At 47.5% G+C, this 19,435-nt stretch overlaps 5 protein-coding genes across 5 annotated transcripts; 1 reads left to right on the forward strand and 4 right to left on the reverse strand.

Annotated features, from left to right (window-relative positions):
* The first annotated feature begins 7,491 nt into the window (after nt 1-7,491).
* On the forward strand, nt 7,492-9,284 carry EDB91DRAFT_211185 (uncharacterized protein). Its single transcript, XM_041326460.1, has 7 exons — nt 7,492-7,686; nt 7,771-7,876; nt 7,930-8,247; nt 8,298-8,477; nt 8,524-8,667; nt 8,714-9,066; nt 9,134-9,284. The coding sequence occupies exons 1-6, from the start codon at nt 7,667-7,669 to the stop codon at nt 9,062-9,064; spliced, it is 1,119 nt and encodes a 372-aa protein (XP_041178815.1). The 5' UTR covers nt 7,492-7,666; the 3' UTR covers nt 9,065-9,066; nt 9,134-9,284.
* Nucleotides 9,285-10,171: 887 nt separating this feature from the next.
* Nucleotides 10,172-12,420, reverse strand: EDB91DRAFT_211254 (uncharacterized protein). Its single transcript, XM_041326461.1, has 14 exons — nt 12,420; nt 12,211-12,353; nt 12,004-12,077; nt 11,913-11,945; nt 11,843-11,862; nt 11,776-11,790; nt 11,678-11,716; nt 11,514-11,544; nt 11,428-11,463; nt 11,201-11,260; nt 11,008-11,142; nt 10,723-10,954; nt 10,611-10,665; nt 10,172-10,555 (listed from the first exon to the last, which is right to left on the reverse strand). The coding sequence occupies exons 2-14, from the start codon at nt 12,246-12,248 to the stop codon at nt 10,352-10,354; spliced, it is 972 nt and encodes a 323-aa protein (XP_041178816.1). The 5' UTR covers nt 12,249-12,353; nt 12,420; the 3' UTR covers nt 10,172-10,351.
* Nucleotides 12,421-14,524: 2,104 nt separating this feature from the next.
* On the reverse strand, nt 14,525-16,436 carry EDB91DRAFT_1346122 (uncharacterized protein; the record flags this gene model as incomplete). Its single annotated transcript, XM_041325877.1, has 11 exons — nt 14,525-14,924; nt 14,980-15,034; nt 15,091-15,322; nt 15,382-15,516; nt 15,885-15,898; nt 15,957-15,985; nt 16,045-16,083; nt 16,136-16,150; nt 16,203-16,222; nt 16,274-16,306; nt 16,364-16,436. The coding sequence occupies 11 exons, from the start codon at nt 16,434-16,436 to the stop codon at nt 14,721-14,723; spliced, it is 849 nt and encodes a 282-aa protein (XP_041178817.1). The 3' UTR covers nt 14,525-14,720.
* A 554-nt stretch (nt 16,437-16,990) lies between these two features.
* Nucleotides 16,991-18,520, reverse strand: EDB91DRAFT_211349 (uncharacterized protein). The gene is made up of 4 exons (XM_041326462.1): nt 18,106-18,520; nt 17,738-18,041; nt 17,542-17,661; nt 16,991-17,440 (listed from the first exon to the last, which is right to left on the reverse strand). The coding sequence occupies exons 1-4, from the start codon at nt 18,123-18,125 to the stop codon at nt 17,225-17,227; spliced, it is 660 nt and encodes a 219-aa protein (XP_041178818.1). The 5' UTR covers nt 18,126-18,520; the 3' UTR covers nt 16,991-17,224.
* EDB91DRAFT_211418 (uncharacterized protein) lies at nt 18,404-19,401 on the reverse strand. Its single transcript, XM_041326463.1, has 2 exons — nt 19,043-19,401; nt 18,404-18,959 (listed from the first exon to the last, which is right to left on the reverse strand). Exons 1-2 carry the CDS (start codon nt 19,267-19,269, stop codon nt 18,683-18,685), a joined length of 504 nt encoding a protein of 167 aa, XP_041178819.1. The 5' UTR covers nt 19,270-19,401; the 3' UTR covers nt 18,404-18,682.
* Between the last annotated feature and the right edge of the window lie 34 nt (nt 19,402-19,435).

Raw genomic sequence — 19,435 nt, forward strand, 5'->3', positions numbered from 1 at the left:
CGCCTGATGTCTCAATGCCTCGCTGGCCTGGGCGCGGGTCGCAGAACACCTCTTTCGATGTCACTCAAGACGGTTACGTCCTGTCTGCATGACAGAAAAGTCAGACATGAAAAATCGAGGAGGTCTAAACGAAGCAGACAAATGACTCGCCTGTCCCACACAGGCTGCCAACTTGAACACTCTCCTCCAAGCACACCTCTCAACGCCTAATCTCCCTGATCCTCATCGTCCTCGGCATTGCATCTTGCCTGTTACGCTCAGCGTCGTCAGACGTCTTAGCAGTAATCAAAAGTAGTCGAAAGTTCTAGCTAACACCCTAGTGTTAGAGTCGTGCGAGTAAAGCAGTAGTATTGCAGGCCCTGGTCTGCGTAGGTCAAGTTAAAGAGTACAAGCGGTAGAGATGAGGTATATATAAAGGTATTGAGTCGGCGAATGAATAGTAGAAGCGGAGCTTCAATAATAATGAGCCAATGAGAAAAAGAGAAAGAGAATCGTACGATAGAATGTTCTAGAAGTACACGTATTAGAAGAGTGAGCATGTGAAGGTGTGAAGATGTGAAATGTGTGACAGGGTGTGACGGTGACAAGGAAAAAGGGTGACCGTAACATTACCCCCGTTTTTGGTGAAAGTCTGAGTACTACGAAGAAGAATCAAAGGTGATGTGCGCGTTTATAGGAAGAAAGAATTTCGGAAGCGTTACCCATTTGTCTCTCTGTCATCCATTCGTTCTCGGAACTCGGGAACCCTTTCCACTTTACGTTGTAATATCTTCGTGAGGTTGAACCTCGGTGGCCTACTATGGCCTCTATCTCTTGTTCCTCCTCACCGTCTACGAGGTCAGGTGGTGGTGCGACGAAGTTAGGACCGTGAGTGTCGTTTTCTTTATAGGGGGAGAGGAGTGCGGCGTGGAAAACGGGATGAATACGCCATTGGGTAGGGAGGTTAAGACGATAGGTGACTGGGGATAGGACGTCGGCGATGGTAAATGGTCCTTCTCGTTTGGGTGCGAGTTTACGGTTGGGGTAGCCCAGATGAAGGTTTTTGGATTCGAGCCACACTCGATCGCCTTTGTTAAACGGTATGAACTTGGACGTGATTCGTTGTCTCATGGTGTTGCGCGCTAGTTCGTGAGCGGCTAAAGCTTCGTCACGTGCTTTGTTGAGGATAATGAGACGTTGTTCGACGTTAGGGATGTCGCTCTTGGGATGAAGGTCGGGTAGATGTTTGGGATGATAACCCATCATAAGGTAGAACGGAGATGTCCCGCGAGCGGAGTGATGACGGGAGTTGTGGACGAACTCAGCGAGAGGGAGCATGGATGCCCAGCTTGTTGCGTCGTTTGCGCAGAAGATACGGAGGTAAACCTCGAGTTCTTGGTTAACTCGTTCGGTTTCTCCATCGCTCTGGGGATGGAACGCGGTGGAAAGGGAGTTCTTGTATCCGAGGAGTTTTCCGAGTTCGATCTGGAATCTAGAGGCAAATTGGGGTCCGCGGTCAGATATAATTTTATCGTAAAGTCCGTATCTGGAGAATACTTTGGAAAAGAAAACGTTTGCTACGCCTTCAGCGTCTATGGTTTTATTACATGGGGTGAGAATTACCCCCTTCGAAAGGCCATGGTCTACCACGACCATGATACTGTCGTAGCCGTTGGACGGCGGAAGATCGGTGATGAGATCGGTAGAGCAGTGAGCGAAGGGTCGATTGGATATGGGAGCGGGGATAGGTTGTAGGGGAGGAGTCGTCGGGTGAGTATTGACTTTGTTCTGTTGGCAGATGCTGCAACCGTCGACGAAGTTCTTGACGAACGTAGAGAGTCCGGGCCACCAGTAGTCACGTGATAGAAGTTCTTGTGTTTTGTAACGTCCTGGATGGCCGGCGGTGGGAGAGTCGTGGTGAAGGGAAGTGATGCTGCGACGGAGATCGCCTGGTGGAACATAAGTAAGTCCTTTGTACGTAAGAATACCGTCAGATAGTTTCCAATCTGATAATGCGGAGCGAAGAGGAGGGGGAATGGAGGGATTTTGGAGCGCGTCAAGCGCTATTTGTACTACTGGATCGATGGAGGAAGATATACGTAATTGTTCGGAAAGAGAAGCGGAATTGATGAACATAAAATCAGGAAGAAGTTGTATACTAGTATTGTCCTTTTCGACGTTATCGTCAGGAAGGTGATCCGGTCTACGGGAGAGTGCGTCAGGGATAGTTAAGTCTTTACCGGGTACGAATTTGAAACGGATATCAAACTGGGATAGGAATGTTTGCCAGCGTGCTTGGCGTCTATTGAGATCTTGCACGTCTCTAAAGTAAGTGAGGTTTTTATGATCGGTTTGAACCTCTACGGGGAATGGAGAGCCTAGGAGGTAATGTCGCCATGCTTTGAGCGCTCTGATGACGGCGAGGAGCTCTCGGTCATAGATCTGGTAGTTTCGTTCGGCGGGGGCGAATGATTGGGAGAGGTATGAACAGGGGAGCCATTCGCCGTTTGAGTCTTTTTGAAGGAGTACTGCGCCGGTGGCGTATAGGGATGCGTCAGTAGCGATGGCGAATGGGGCGTGTCTATCGGGGATCTGGAGGATAGGAGCGGATGTGAAGATGGTTTTCAGCTTTTGGAAGGCGGAGTCGCGTTCTTCGTTCCATTCGAACGGCATATCTTTCTTCGTGAGATCTATAAGGGGACGTGCGATGGTAGAGTAGTCAGCAATAAAACGACGGTAGAAGTTAGCGAATCCGAGGAATGATTGGACTTCTTTGACTTTCTTTGGGGTTTCCCATTCGGAGATTCCCTTCAGTTTAGTCGGGTCCATAGCTACCGATCCTGGTTTGATAATCATGCCGAGATATTCTATTTCTTCCACGTTGAACGTACACTTCTCTGGTTTGAGGTAAAGGCGGTGTTCGCGGAGTCTTTCTAGTACGCGATGAGTTCGTTTCTGGTGGGTTTCGAAGTCGTCAGAGAAGATTAGTATATCGTCCATATAGATGATTAACCATCCTTCCTGGAGCATGTCTCCGAACGTATCGTTCATCATCGATTGGAAGGTGGCTGGCGAATTACACATGCCAAAAAACATTACCGTGGGTTCAAAAAGTCCTCTTGCCGTTGCGAAGGCCGCTTTCCATTGATCGGTCTTCTTGAGTCGGACGTTGTTGTATCCCCATCGGATGTCCATCTTGGTGAAGATCTTCGCGTTCTTGAGCTTATCTATGAGATCGGATATCAGCGGAAGCGGGTAGTTATTCTTAACCGTGTGTTCGTTCAGATAACGGTAGTCTTGGCATGGTCGGAGGGAACCGTCTTTCTTCCCGACGAAGAAGAATGGGGATGATTGAGGGGATTCGGAGGGGATGATGGTACCTTTAGCAAGGTTCTCGTCGATAAAATCGTTCATGGCTTTCTCTTCCGCGGGGTTGAGTGGGTAGATCTTGCATTTGCGCGGTTCGAAGGTGTCTTTGAGGTCGATTTTGTGATCGAACTTGCGTTCTGGTGGAAGAGTTCCGTTAGCTACTTCTCCGAATACGTCCTTATACTTCCGGAAGATCTCTGGTACGAGTTCTTCAAAGGTCTTTTTCGGTTTGGTGGCGTCTTGGGCGAGGGTTTGAGAGATGTTGTCGGCTTTTCTGACTAGGGTTCCGTGGGTTGAGAAGAATCGGTGGTCGGCGGGGATATGTTCGTCTGTGAGAGGGGATTCAAAAGTTTCGTAAGTTCCGATGACGTGATCGCCTTTGCAATAGGCGATCAGGAATTCGTCTGGTTCTAATTCTTCTTCTGTGTCGTCAGCAGGCTCAGGGTCAAGGAGTTTGGGAATTTCGGAGGAATACGGAATACTTTCCGCGGCAGGGTCCCATTCGTCTTCTAGGGTCTCCTGGGTATCGAAGAATTTTTGTTCTTCTTCGTCTTCGATTTCTTCTATGTACGCGCTTCGTTCGCGTAAAGTCACTTCTTCTTTCGTCCAGTCTATCTGCGGGTTTTCTTTCTTTAGCCAGGATATTCCCAGGATGACGTCCTCTCCTCCTAGAGAGGTTACAAGGAATCGTCTCTCCATGCGGATTCCTTTGATTCGGAAAGATAATTTACAAGAGTGTGTGATCTGACCTTGTTTATTGAGAGTTCCGTCGACGTTTCTGACTTTTATTGGCGTAGTCAATTTTTCTGTGGGGATGGAGTTCCGTCGTACGAACATCCAGTCGATGAATTCCCCTTCTGCTCCGCAGTCGATTAGAGCTGCGGCTTCGGCAATTCTAGAGTCAAAAGTCAGTGGTAAACGCATAGATTTAGAGTCACCAATCGATTGTACTACTAGTCCGATTCTGGGAGATACTGATGCCGGTCCAGTCTCCTCTAGGCAAAATCCTTCTCCTCTGATTTCTTTGCCTGGCGTGCTTTAAACGCCTTCCATTCTAAGAATTCTTTGTAGTCGTCTTCGTCGTCTCTGCTGGCTTTCTTGGCGGCGGTTTGAGCGCGCGGGGTGAATGCGGGATGGTTGGGGCAGTCCTTGATTAGGCCCTTCTTGCCGCATTTGAAGCAGAGGCCTCCTTTGCGTCTGCGCTCTCTCTCCTGTGGGGTTAAGTAAGCCTTCCTCGCGTGCTTCTCCCCGTCCTCTTCCTCTACTTCTGCCCTATCTATGTCCATGGCGTAAGGATCGCGGGACTTGTAGTTAGTAGGTGCAGTAAGGCTACGACGAGACTCTACTTCTAGGGCTTTTTCAAGCCAGTCATCTATGGTAGCGGGTACGTTCTCGAAGTTAAGTATCGTGTTGACTATTTCTTTCTTGAGACCGTTCCTAAAGAACATGATCTTCATACTTTCTTCGGTAATGCCTGTGTCAGCTAATATGGTACGAAATATGGAAGTGTAAGCGGGGACGCTTCCTGTTTGCCTCAAGGTGGAGATGCGACGGATCGCTGTGTCCACGACGTTCTTCGGGTGGAACGTCTTCTTGAATTGTTCGAGGAAGTTTTCGTAACTACCATATGCTTTGGAAGCGCTGGCGTTCTTGAATTGTCCTTCCGCCCACTTGGCGGCTTCTCCCTTTGTCATGAGTGACAGAATAAAGACGATCTTTTGCTTGTCGATCGTGTAGACGGAGTCGTTGATGTCGAGGTAGGCTTCTACCTGGAGTAGCCATCCCTTTGCGGCACGGGTGTCGCCGTTAAAGGGAGGGGGAACGTTGCCGATGAGTTTGGGCATATCGTCGTCGTCTTCGGTGTCTGGTTCTGGTTCGGAGTCTGAGTCGTCTAAGGGAGGTTGTAGTGATGGGGGAAGTGGTTCTTTGACAGGGGGAAGTGGTTGTTGTGCGGGAGAGGGGGAAACGAGGGGAGTTTCGGGGAAGTCGTTGTCGACGTAAGATTGGGTGTCAAAGTCCCAGTGCGTTCCTTTCTTCGCGGTCTTGTTTCTGAATGTCCTCCACTGGTGGATAGTGAAGTAGTTGTTGTCAACGTCTGGAGCGGTCCAGGTTCCTAGTGATTCGTCCCAGTTAAAGCCGGGGTAATGTTTCCCACGAGTAGCCGTTTTGACTAGTTGGTTAGCAACAGCAGTGCGATACCGCGGATGCTAGTCTTGGTTCGTTGGTGGTCGCCGAGGTCGTAGGACAGGCGGTCTGAAAAGTAACTTGACCTTTTGTTACGCTCAGCGTCGTCAGACGTCTTAGCAGTAATCAAAAGTAGTCGAAAGTTCTAGCTAACACCCTAGTGTTAGAGTCGTGCGAGTAAAGCAGTAGTATTGCAGGCCCTGGTCTGCGTAGGTCAAGTTAAAGAGTACAAGCGGTAGAGATGAGGTATATATAAAGGTATTGAGTCGGCGAATGAATAGTAGAAGCGGAGCTTCAATAATAATGAGCCAATGAGAAAAAGAGAAAGAGAATCGTACGATAGAATGTTCTAGAAGTACACGTATTAGAAGAGTGAGCATGTGAAGGTGTGAAGATGTGAAATGTGTGACAGGGTGTGACGGTGACAAGGAAAAAGGGTGACCGTAACATTGCCCCTGTGATCGGGCTATGATATCATAAATGATAAGTGTAGAATCTGATGCAAACCGCACCACACTGAAAATGCATCAATTGTCACAGGCAGCATCATGATTGTAACTGATATCTGGTGAACATATGACGCGATCCCTAGGGTAAGACGGGAATGAGAGTCGCATGTGAGAAAAGACGGCCCAACTTTCTGTTCTCCAAATTGTAAGTACCGGCTCATTTCATAAAACGTTGGTGGCCATGTTCTGGATGAGCCTCGACAGTGTCTCATCCAAGGTCTCTTAAGACAGTCACGTTCTGTCGGCAAGCTATCAGAAAAGTCGAACGGACAATAATCGGTAAAATACGACAAACAAGTAATTCAAATTTCAACTCTCTTGTCCGTGTTCCCAACGCACAATCAGGTGCAACGCTTAATCTAACACGCGGCTTCCATTACAAGTCCTTGGGACTAGTCGCGTCATACACACCTCCTAGCTTTCTGCTTCAGACATCAGGCTATGATGGCACCAGTCCCATTCACGAGCGAGTCACGTTTACATAGTGCAAGCAGAATGGGTCGCTCTGGCCGGAAGTAGTGTCCCTTATGTAGATTATGAATGAAGATGGTAGTCGTTCTTTCCATGTTTGACGTTGGCCGGAACATCGAAGAATGCTACCACATCCGAGCTGACCGATGATCTCTTCGGATGCTGAGTTCTGTACCAACCGAGAGTTCTGCATGTTTGGAATAAACCAAGAGAACGACACACCCTTCTCGTTTATTTTTCTCGCATTTAACTGTCTCGCCACCCAGCTAGGCTCACTTCTGAATTCTTCCAAAGAACCCACGCTGCCATAATAGGGTTGCGTTTTGATCAAGGGCTAAGCTGAGCGGATGAGGGAGGAGCAACTTCAAAAGCCTGTGCTACTGCTCCGGCAAGTGCCGCGACCATACTAGGTCTTAACCGGTTACGATGTAGAGAAAGTGAGAGAGAGAGAGAAATTCTATATTTATATACCGCAACAAACAAAGTGAGCTGTTAAGACGCGGTGCCCTGTTAGGGCTGTGCTGGGGGGTGTTGTAACAGGGTGAGGGATGTAGGTATAGTACGAATAGCCAAGCGGTCCGCGTTTGATGAGTTTTGGTGTGCGTGTGGGCTCGTTTGGTGTCCAGGCTTAGTATAATATGATACACTTTCTCTCCTTCCTCCTCCTTCTGATCTCTCCTCGTCTCCTCCTTCCCTCGTCACTTCCTTCTTTGCCCTTACTCAGGCTTCTGTCCCTCTCCTTTCTTCCCAGTCTCCTTCTCGTTCCAGTGCGACCTTCTTTAATGCGCTGGATTCTTGAATAAACTTCGCTAGTGCCTTTATGCCCTTCTCCGTACCCAAAATTTCGTTGAGTATGATGTTGTGTGATACCTCACGCAGATGGATGCGTTGTCGCTGTAGAGAAAGTGAAAAATACAGTGAAATCGACTCAAAACCACACTTTCTTCTAATTCATGTACACACTAATTACAAGTACGAACACAACCAAAAGTACATACATGCACCATATCGGCGTATCCTAATCTCAGTCACTAAACCATCAACATATTCGAGATTACAAAGGTCAGTTGTGCAAAAGACAAGCGTGAACAGGGAACGCAAAGCGGTGTTATTCAATTGATTGGGTACGCGCTCGGTGATGCGAGGAAACACAAATGCCCACATCACCATCTACGTAAGTGCCTTGATTTTCAACTACAATGTTGTTGTTAACCGAGCCAACTCTCTTCTACTGGAATCTTGCGAATGAACTTACCAGTGACTTGAAGGATGCATGTACTGACAAGTTATCACTAGCAGTATGGGCTCAAGGAGTTGAAGTGCCAACTGTTTTCAACACAACAGGCAATAAACGACTCGCAGGAGTATGTTTGATAATATCACCTCGTGTGTTGCGCGGTGCTTACTATCTCCTCAGACTGCTGTGGACATGCCTCCATCCAAGCGCATCAAAACAGACGAAGTGCGCAAGGAGGAACGGCCAGACACCATGATAGAAACCTCGAAACCAGTATGGAAGAACAGTCACCTTCCCCCCGGCTGTCTCGATTCCAATACCTGGCGTGGTGTGTTTATTCCGACTATCGCATACGCTGCTGGTGGAGAGAACATTGATCCGTGGTACATCGACAATAATATGCTGGTCCGGATCCTCATGAAAGCCTGGAAGGTTGTGTACGGGAAGCTTTCATCGACGGACAACCCTATTTACATCAGTAGTCCGGTCTATGATGTGGTAGGTCTTGCAAATGCAACTAGTCAATTCCTAATAACTCATTCATACAGTCCAAGCAGCGGTTGGACGAATGGCGCAGTGGATTTGGATCTGCTGCTATCATGATGATCACGAGCCTCATAGCATCTAAGTCAATTACTGCCGCTTATGAGCGACAATCTGAGTTTGCGAGGCACTGGCTTTATGGGAACCGTTTTCTTTTTGAAAATGCTTCTTCCAATGACAAGAAGGTTCGTGCGGCTACTGCGCTAGATTCATGCTAACATTCTAGTTTAGGAGTGGACAGGAATGTGGCAATCGACGTTCATACTAGAAACATTTTCCGCGCACCTGGTCTACACTCAAGGGCGTGTGCCTGTCGACGAACTCAGAAGCGAGGAACAGCTCTGTCGAACAGCACTGGCACTCTCTGCAGCAGCGGTAAGCTAACACCATTATACTACTTTATTAAAATAATTGTCGTTAGGTTAAACGCACTTTCAACCTCCTTTCAACTGGAAAGATGAGCTTCGAGATCAGGACTCGGACCGCCGTCGCAAAAGGCAAGAAAAACGCCGCACAAAAGAGCGATGTTCCAGCCTCTAACGGCGATTTATGGGAGGCCAGCATCAGCAACGATGAGACCTTCTCCGAACAGCTCTGGGGGTACGATAGTCGGATGTTTTTGAAAGCAATCATGTGCGTACCCGCGGAAAATATGCTGGAAATCATAGAGAATGCGAAGCCATTCATGAAAGCCGCCGCTCGTGGTGGAGGGTCGGAGACGGACAGCGTGCCAGAGGATAAGGATTTCGTCGATCTCTTTGATTTCCGATGAATGTGAGTGGTCCCCGTTTGAGCGTCCCGCTCATGAGAAGTAATGACCACCCGAATTCGGACCCACTAGATCAACTTGACCATTGACGATGCGCTACTTTCGGTCTCCCTTCCAACATCGCCCTGCCGCCCATCATAGTATCAGTTACCTTTCATCTTTTTACGATGTTTACTGTTATCGCCTTAATTCTTGCTTTCTTTGTTATGAACTTACCGCATCTTGCATCTTCCTAGATCTTACTCGACTTATTTTTACTGCCCTATTAAATCCATCCTAATCCCTACTTTCCTTGATACCAGAATCAATCATTTGTGTTCCGAAACAGAGCACGACAAGGGTCAAAGTACATCAAGACTACAAATTTTATGTGCGAATTTCCTGACTGATTGAAACCCTTCCTGTCTTGACATAGTTCTTCGTAGTGGTGATGCTGGTTCCCACTCAGGCCACTCTTAACGCCATCTCACCGCCACACTTTCAGCCTCTTATCCATCATCATGACTTCCATCTCCATGTCTATAAATACCATACATTATCCGTCCCCCTTCACGGAATTCTCCTTCCACACAACCTGGTAACAGATCGATGCGCGGATGCCTTAAGAACGACTACCCGAAGACAACAAAGGAAGGTTGAGCTGGACGTCCTGTCGCATCGGTTGGGGACTTTTTGCATGTCCGTCGTATCGTGCTTGTGTTCCTCAATCTTTTTTTCGGAGTGAATAGGAAGCAATTGTGGTGAAGAACGGGTCATTTCCTAGTTCCATATTTGTTGGTCCTGCTGGATCACAGTGGATCATGGTCCATTCGCAGATAACCGTCTCATAGTCTGGACATTAAAATCATCCGCCAGTTGTCCGCCAGTTCGGATTTTCCTGATGCTGTTGTCACACCAGGAGTTGCATGCAAGGGAACAGTGTTTCACAAAGGTTAATTTTACTGAATCGTCTTTGTGTTGAGTACGTCGCTACGTTCTTCACTATTAAATCTGCTGCAAGATTTACATGATTCCAATAGTGCTTGGATCGTGAATGGAGGAAACACGAGGAATGACGCAGTGGCTGGCTATCATTATGTGGGGTAACTTATGTTGTTTATCGCGCTCGTAGCCTCTGAATATATTCCCTGTGACAGTGTAACAATGCATAACATGACTGTCGTACACTAATAAATATACTTTGGAAGACCGAATAACTTATATAAGTACCAAGACGAAACTTCAACGACAAAAAATCCCGCTCCTAGCAAAGTACCTAATGAATGTTAATCACATCGAGCATTTCTCGCGCTATACACTGCTGCTAGTTGACACATGCACGCGCTCCTGAAAGGCAATTGAACTCATGCCGATTTCTGCATCACAGTCAGCCACGAGCTTGGCTTTATATTCTCGAACGCCAAGGACCAGGCGTGGTCCCAGCACAAACATCTGCGCGAGCTGGAGAATTTGAACAAAACCCGTGTAAATCTGAGTTCCTGTGGAATATGGGTCCTATAGAAATCATGAATGGTGCTTGCATCTAGAGGTCAGTGACAGATCGGCATACCGCTAAGATCGTCGGAGACAAAAAACCAAGCCTGAGGCAAGAAATAGCAAGAAAGCTAACATGTACAGAACTTCAGCGGAAAAAGCGAACCACATGCATATTATGAGCTTACCTCGCAAAGTAAATCATGTGAGTTTGCATTAACGCTATGAAACAGTCCCCGATAATTCCTCCTGCCAAATGGCGTCGCAGTTCGCGGAAGTGTTGTACAGCAATCCAGACTGCGAGACACAATGCGAGGACCTCCCATACAATGCCAAGTATCCAAGTGATGGTGCTCAGAAGTATGCTATCTCCCTCAAGGACAATAGTGCACTGATAAGTGCCAGACAGAATGAGCTCCTCTGGTATTCATCAATGATCCTGATGCACGTAAGTAACTCATCATGAAGCTTACCCCCTGAAATATACCTCGTTGATAATGCGCTGACTACTTCGTTGGTGATGGTAACAGCCAGGAAGATGACAACGAGAAACATCAGCACCTTTCTGGATCGCTGACACATGGCATATAACCGAGCAATCATGATGACTTGTGTGGTGTTTCAGTCAAGTCAATATCACTGCGGTATTGCGGCTGCGTAGCTCACCGCCCAGTATTACATTCACGACCTCACTGGTCCATTCTAGTGTGACGTATATAACATGGCCTGACAAATCCCGTTAGCGATCAGTCTTCAAGTTAGAGGATCACATTCAAAATATACTCACACCTGTGACAGTTATTATATTGACAACAAGCTGGTCAATGATCTCACTCACCCCTACATAGGAGTGCAGTTAACTGGACGGGAATAGCAGACATTGGAGCAGATACTCACTACATCTGTCACCGGGATTGTCGGAACATCAACTGCATGCCACTGGTCAGAATAAACAAACAGTGTATGCAAGAAGACATACTCAATAAGATTGTGCTGATCATGAAAGACGACTAATTAAAAAAAATGACAATTGCTTAATAGCTGGCCAAACATACGCAGCATATATTATTCCAACATAGCGCACCTAGGATACTTTCAAGTCAGCATAACCTGCCAACCACACCTATCATGCAGGCTACATACGCTGAGGTACAGGACAGTCATCAGGGACCATTGTTGCCTCTGTCACGAATTAATTGTATTTTCATATCGTTCACCTGACGTGATAGTACTCTGCTCACCCAGACCAGTTCGACCTATAAAATTATTCTTAGCGAGACGGCTGCTCCGGTAACGGCATCAACCTACTTCTTGTCCAAGTGTCAATGCTGAAAATATCATAAGAACATCAGCGGTTCTTTAGTACTTTCTTGCTCACCCCAATCATACAACACCCCAGTAGAGGCAGTAACTGCGAAACGGCAGCCATGGTTAGATCGACACATCATCTGGACTGGCCCTCTACGAACCTGCAAAGTAGCTGATAATGAGATTCGCATTGATAAGCGGCCACCAACTGGGATCATTTGAGACTAGAGTCATACTATGTGAGGATGGAAGTGAGCGAGTGGCGAATTGTGTGGACGTAGTATGACGATGGCGTTTGTGCCAGGTATACCACCCTCCAGCACTTTTATGATCGATATGGTCATCATAGAGGCGGTGTCTGTTCTTACCTTGATCGGTTGATTGGCAGAAGTAAGTATTTTCGCATGCAAAGGAGAAGTTAGTCCATGGGCCCTGCGAAAAATCAAAGTTGGTCGTGAAACTGCAAAACATGAGTCACACGTTGTGGAATGTTCCAACACCGCAGTAAGAACTGTTCATGATATCAGCAACTTGTGAAAAATAGCGGAGGTCTGGGCAAAGCCAACAGATAATTCACCTATCTCACCCGTCCTGCCAACGACCCCCTTCAAGCACACGTCTCGACGCCTAACCTCACTGCTGCTCGTCGTCCTCAGCATCTGTCGCATCATGCGCACCTCCTCGCTATCTGCTTGGGTCATTAGGGTAAGGGCAGTGTGGCGCCAATCTGCCAGTGATGAAACTCAATGCGAAACGCAAGAAAACACGCCACACATCATGCAGTTTACGCATCGGTGTTCTCGATACTGCTGGGATGGCGGGGATTATATACTTGTAATAATACGCCTGCTGAGCGCTGAGGAGTAAATTGAATGTGTTTGTGTCGCGGTACATTTACATTTTCGAGTCGACTCACTTGTTCATCTGTATCGCTATTTGTTTAATTTGTCGGGTGGGGATGTGGCGTGGAAGCGAAGCCACGACATCACCCTGGAACTCCGTGCCAAGGCCCCAAGAACTAAAATAACACCTCAGAATCCCTCACGATCACTCTCCAACTTCCGCAAACAAGGCTATTTCCGCATTCTTAAGGATCAAATTGATTATCCAACAATACAGAAGCTGCACATGGGTGAGTATTGGTGGAGCTCGGTGGCGAGGTAGATGGCAGAGATGGATGCTTGGCAAATGTTTCAGGATGACTAGTCACTGTGGCCCGGGGATTGGTTGATGGATAGTTGGTCAGGGAACCAAGCACGCATCGCCCCCGAACAAGGTGGTTGTGTGGGCGGACAATCTACCACCGAGAAACGGAGATAATCGAAAGCTAGTATCAGTGTCCTTGCACGATTCACGGGACACAATCATCCAGAACCACGGAAGTGAATGCTACTAATGACTCGCTGGCGGGTTCCTGTGGTCCGTGGACACCGCGTAATGCATGTCACAACCAACAATGAGTGACGCACGATCAAGGTTGCCTAAGCATAGGAAAGGTATGGACCCTTGATATCCCAGTCTCTGCAACGGCAGCATGTGTCACAACTTTGAGTGAATAGGAAGCGAGTCGCGCGCTTGGGGCCTCAGAGTCGGTCTTTACAACAGAAGATAGGTTGCGCTGACAATTGTGGCGGTGATGGGCTCATTCTAGTGTGCCCACCCCGGAATCCCTACAAGCTAAAGAACGTTTGAACCTTGCACGGGAGCCGATGTAGATATACAAGACTTACTACCAAGTCTCGACTCGAATGCCACCATAGTTGCCTGTTGGAACTGCTGGCAGAGTGGAGCCGACGTTACCAGACATATTATGCGTATAACGGAGTGTCAAACATTACTTACATTACGCAGGATCAGTTTTGTTGGAGGGTTGGACGAGCTGTTGTAGTTATCTTGTACTATGTGCGCCGCCAGATGTATACTCGCACAATAACCGGTGACTCTGGAACTGTGCCGGAGGAGTCGATATCGAGAAGTGTGCATGGGCCAAGTCGAGGTGACATCCAAGAGCAAGTGCTGCACGACATGCAGGGACAAGTACTCACGTTGTTTTCGCTTCATGAATCGCGGACCTGGTACTGAGCACACCGGGAGAAATATTGACTGGGAAGGATTGGGGAAGCTTTGGGTTGAGCTTGGGCACGCGAAGAGGAGAAAAGATCTCTGGTGATTCACTGGACGCTTGACTCCCCGGGCCCTCTTCGCATTAGCGCATCCTAAACTTATTTGACGGGGAAAGGATACATCAAACCTGCGCATACGGCTCGGAAGAGGTCCTAGAGGGACTCAAATCAGTTATCACCTCCACAAAAATATCAAGGGACACGAGCATCACGGTATGATAATGCTTGCGTTTCTCAATCTTTTTTCAAAGTGAAGGGAAAGCGACCATACGCGCGTGGTGGGGAACAGATCTTTTCAAGCTCCGCTTTGTGACACAGTTCTACTGAATCGGACAGACTACTATGTAGTAGTACATAGTCAACTCATCGTCTGGACATTGAAACCATCCGCCATCTCAATGCTGCTAGTCGCACACCAGGAATTTTACCATTAGCAAAAGCTGTCTCTACCTACATTTTACACCCAGGTTGAAGATGTGCCCCCTCCTCGGTTGAAACTCAGGCTTGGCACTGAGGGTCATACATCTGAACCGTACTTATGTCTAACATATGCAAGGACGAAACATTTGATCCCGCGGAACCAATTCGCGTGACTCTCCTGTCTGTGTACGTATGTACCTTAGATTTCAAATATACTTTGGAACACCAAACAGCTTATACTATAAGTACCACGACGAAACGCCGAACAAAATCATTTTCTCCTGCGCCTTATTAGAGTATCCGACGAGCGTTAATCGCGCCGGGCATGTGTTGTGTTACACACTGCGGCTAGTTGACACTTCCACGCGCTCCTGGAAAGCAATTGAAGTCATAGCGGTTGCTGCATCGGAGTCGGCCACAAGCGTGGCGTTATATTCTCGAACACCAAGGATCAGGCGTGGTCCCAGCACAAACATCTGCACGACCACGAAAATTTGAGCAAAACCAAGATAAAGCTGAGTTCCCAGGGAGTATAGGTCCTAAAGAAATAATGAATCGTGGTCACATGCAGAGATCACTGACATATCGGCGTACCACTGAGAATGTTGAAAGCGCATAGCCCGTCTCGAAGCAAGAAACGGCAAGAAAGCTGGACATGCGAATCTTCAGCGGATAAAGATAACTACATTCACACTATGAGCTCACCTCGCAAAGTAAACAACATGAGTTTTCATTAACACCGTGAAGCAGTCCCCGATGATCCCTCCTACTGATTGTCGTCGCAGTTCACGGAAGTGTGTTACAGCAATCCGGACTGCAAGACACAGTGCGAGGACCTCCCATACAGTGTTGAGTATCCAAGTCATAGAATACAGAACTACAGTATTTCCATGAAAATGAATATTGCACTCATAGGTGCCAGAGAGAATGAGCTCCTCTAGTATTCATCATTGAGCTTCATGCACGTAAGTCCATCATCCATAGTTAAACACTTACCTCCTGAAATACGCCCCATTCGTATTGCGAGTGACACTCCATCGGTGATGTTGACAGCCAGGAAGACGACAACGAGAAGTATCAGCACCTTTCTGGATCGCTGGTACATAGCATGTAACCGAGCGATCATAATGACTTGCGTGATATATCAGTCAAGGCAATATCAGTGATGTATTGCAGCTGCGTAGCTCACCGCCCAGTATCACATTTACCGAAACACTTATGCAATTGGTTGTGATGTACATAATCTGACCTAACAAATCCAGTTAATGATGAACTTCGAAGGATACATGCTCGAAACAAACCCACATCTGTAGCAGTTGTATTGAGCTAACAAGCTAGTCAAGAATAGCACTCACCCCTACATGGGAGCACAGTTGATTAGACAAGAATGGCAGGCATCAGTATAAGATACTCACTACATCCGTCACCGAGATTGTCGGAACAGTCGCTGTATGCTGCTAGTCAGATGAAACAAACACAGTGAATGTGATAAGACATACACAGTATGCTGATGCTGATTGTGTGAGATGGCTTATTAGCACAACGCCAAATAATTAACCGTCCAAACATACACGACAAATAATATTCCGACATAGCGCAACTAGAATACTTTTAAGTCAGCACAACTTGCCAACCACACTTACAACACAAGCAACGTACACTGAGATACAGAACGGTCATCAGGGACCAGCGTTGCCTCTGTAGCGAATTAATTGTATTTTCATGTCGTTCTTCTGACGTCTCTGCTCACCCAGATGAGTTCAACCTATGAAACCATTCTCAGCGAGATGTCTGCTCCAGTAGTGGCATCAACCTACCTCTTGCACGAATGTTAGCGCTGGAAATACCATGAGGATATCAGCGGTTTTTAATATACTATGTTGCTCACCCCAATCGTACATCAACCCAGCAGAGGCGGCAACTGCGAAACCGTAGCCAAGGTTAGATCGAAACATCATCAAGCTGGCTCTCCACGAACCTGCAAAATAGCTGCCAATGCGATTCGCATTAATGAACGGCCACCAACTGGGATCACCTGAGACCAGGGTCATACTATTCGTGGATGGGTGAGTGAGTGGCGAACTTGGTGGACGTAGGACGATGGCGCTCGTGCTAGATATACCACCATGCAGCGCTTTATGCCCGAAAGTTCCTGTATTGATTAACGGAAGTAAGTATTTTCGCATGTAGAAAGGGAAATGCGATCAAGGGTCCCTCGATTGAATCAAAGTAGATATTGGTCATGTAACTGCAAAGCAGTCACACGCGCGGAATGTTTAAACACCGGAAAACATCGAAGAGCTGCTCGTGATTTCCGGAACTTGTTTTCAATGCCATTCTCGGGGTGTTCTTTGTACGCTTGCATCGATTGAATTAAGGGGTTCCATCAGTGAAATTGTGCAAATCATTCATCCAACACAGGCCTAGGTGTGATTGGCAACCATCGAAAAGCTTGGCATTTCAATGCTCCTCGATGAATGTCGGCACTCTCTCCGCCTGGACAGCTGGTTGTTCGTTTCTTGCGCACCTCTTCGCTCTCTTCTGCCTTTGTCATGACTCATGAAGCTATAATGTCACAAGGATGCGAACGGTGCTGATGAAAACCGATGCAAAACGCACCACACTAAATCCATCATGCAGTTGAGTCATTGGTGCCCTAGGATGGGTGGCGGTGGCTTGTGTAATAGCCTGCGGTGTGCTTGCCTACAATCTTATGGCACATCGTTGCATTTCAAAGTCAATCTGTCGATCTACATCGTTATCAACTTGCGCTTTTTGAGATGCGGATAACTTAAGAACGGAACATGCGCGTCGATATCTCACCGCCTCAAGAAGCCAGCTACAACAGCACCCCAGAACTCTTCACGATCCCTCTCCAACTTTTCCACACATAACTCGTAAATAGAGTCGTCTCATCCAGAGCTTTTTCTGCGTGCTCTGCGTTTTCGAGGAGCGAATCTAAGAATGCTGATGCTGTGCGTGGGGAGGTGAGTTGATGGAGCTCGGCGGCGAGGTAGATGGCGGAGATGGATGCTCGGCGAGTGTACCAGGATGACTGGGTGATGGGATTGTTTGATAATGCGTTGGTGGTACCGTGAAATTGGTTCATGTTACAGTTAGTCCGGACGCGCACATGCAAACAAAAGCGAGTCATACCTCCCGTGCATCGCTATGAGCGATCCAACATGCCTGGTTAGACACCTGAGCGGCGTGTTTGATTATTGGGATGGGGTCTGCTGGAAGTAGAGGTGAAGAGGTGGCAAGCAGAGCGAATGCCTGGGGCGCGCGTGTGAAGGACGAGTAATTCAAATCTTAGACATCGTATAACGCCTCAAATAGAGACTCGACGCACCTCCGGAAGATACTTCAACACCGGTTCATTGCTCCTCAACCGCGCCTTCAACACATCTCCCACCTTCAAAACCGCCTCTGAGTCTGAATCTTCCTTCATTCTACACCTCGCATCATCAAGCCACGCATGCACCAACGTCCTCCGCGCATCATCTCCTGGGCCAAACAGTGCAGTCACGCTCGCGTCTGGCAGGGGGTGCGCTAGTGGCGTCGGACTCGGTAAGGACAGCACCGACAGGGACAGCGCTTCTCGAGTGAACCCATGGGTTTCAATGAGGGGAAGCGCGAGCTTTAGGAGTTTAGCACTGTAAACGAACCCGCGTCAGAGCGTTTAACGTTTAGCTGTGAAGTGCTTGACTGCCTTCGAACCTTGTGGTAGTCATTCTCATGAGACACGTTAGCCACGTGACCCATTATTTTGCTGTCCCTGAAGCTCATCCCAAATCCCCCAAAATGATTAATCACAACCCCAACCGAAATCACAATCACAAACGTGAAGTTAAGGATGATCCACAACCTTTCTTCTGATTCATGGACACGCGAATTAGTACAAACGCGGCCAAAAGTACATACATGCGCCGTATTCGATTCCCAGTCATTGAAACACGATCGACGTGTTTGAGGTGACCTGGGGCAGTCGTACAAATGAAGAAGGGGGCAGTCGTACAGAGAAGAGGAGCGTTGTACAAAGAAGGGGGGTAAGGGATGGTTGTACAAAGAGGGGAGGAGGGGGGTTGTACAAAAGAAATGGGGGGCGATCGTACAAAGAAGAGCGGACACGAAAAAAGGTTTATGGCCGAAAGGGAGTAGTAGTAGCGGTAGTAATAGTGATGATGGTACAGGAGAGATACTGAATGAGATAATGAATGTGCGATGACTCCATGTTCATGGTTCATAAGTAGAGTAATGACGGGATAGATGCGCTGGTGAATAGATAAATCAAGCATCATTTGATGAGCTTGTTGAACGAGCAGCCGGGTTGGAAATGAGGGTGGGGAGGGTAAATGTTGGAGAAATCCGCTCTATTCGGAGGAAGGAGAATGTCACCCATCCTGGACCATCCAAAGCGAACGCAGAGACCGATATCGATGAGTTTAGAAATCGAGAAAAAGGGAGTGTGAGCGCGAAAACAATGGGCGCATTTCATAGCAAACGAGAGTGGCCGCTTAAAGCGGGGATTCAAATGCGAAGGAGTGTGTAAGCGTGCTTTATCACGCATTGAGCTGAGCGAACGAGTGAGTGTGGAGACGTACTTGAGAAAAATGGATGTCAGATTATGAAAAGATGGAGGGATGGTGAGACGTACTTTGGACGATGCGATGCGATGAGAGAAGGATCGGCAGGAAGGATGGGATGGATGGGCGGGACGAGAGATAGAAGGGAGGTCAAAACGTGAAAAAGGCGAACAGGGCGAACAGAAAAAAGCACTTGCGAAACCGAAACCAGTTCAAAAAAGCGACAAAGAACAGAAAAAAAATAAGCAAAAAGGCATAAGTAAGCAGCATCGAGCGTCGAACTTTGAACATCAATCATAAAACGAAAAGCAACGAAATTAGGAAAAAGAAAGAAAAGAGATCAGCAAAAAAACTCGTCAGATAAAAGCACATAAAAGAAAAAAAATCGTAAGCGTACAAATACACCGAAATCCAAGATATACACAGAGAACCCAGAATAGACCAATCAAAGCCAATCAAAAATG

Source organism: Suillus paluster (genome assembly GCF_016628075.1).
Source record: "Suillus paluster strain FC165 chromosome Unknown EDB91scaffold_17, whole genome shotgun sequence".
NCBI classification, from domain to species: Eukaryota; Fungi; Basidiomycota; class Agaricomycetes; order Boletales; family Suillaceae; genus Suillus; species Suillus paluster.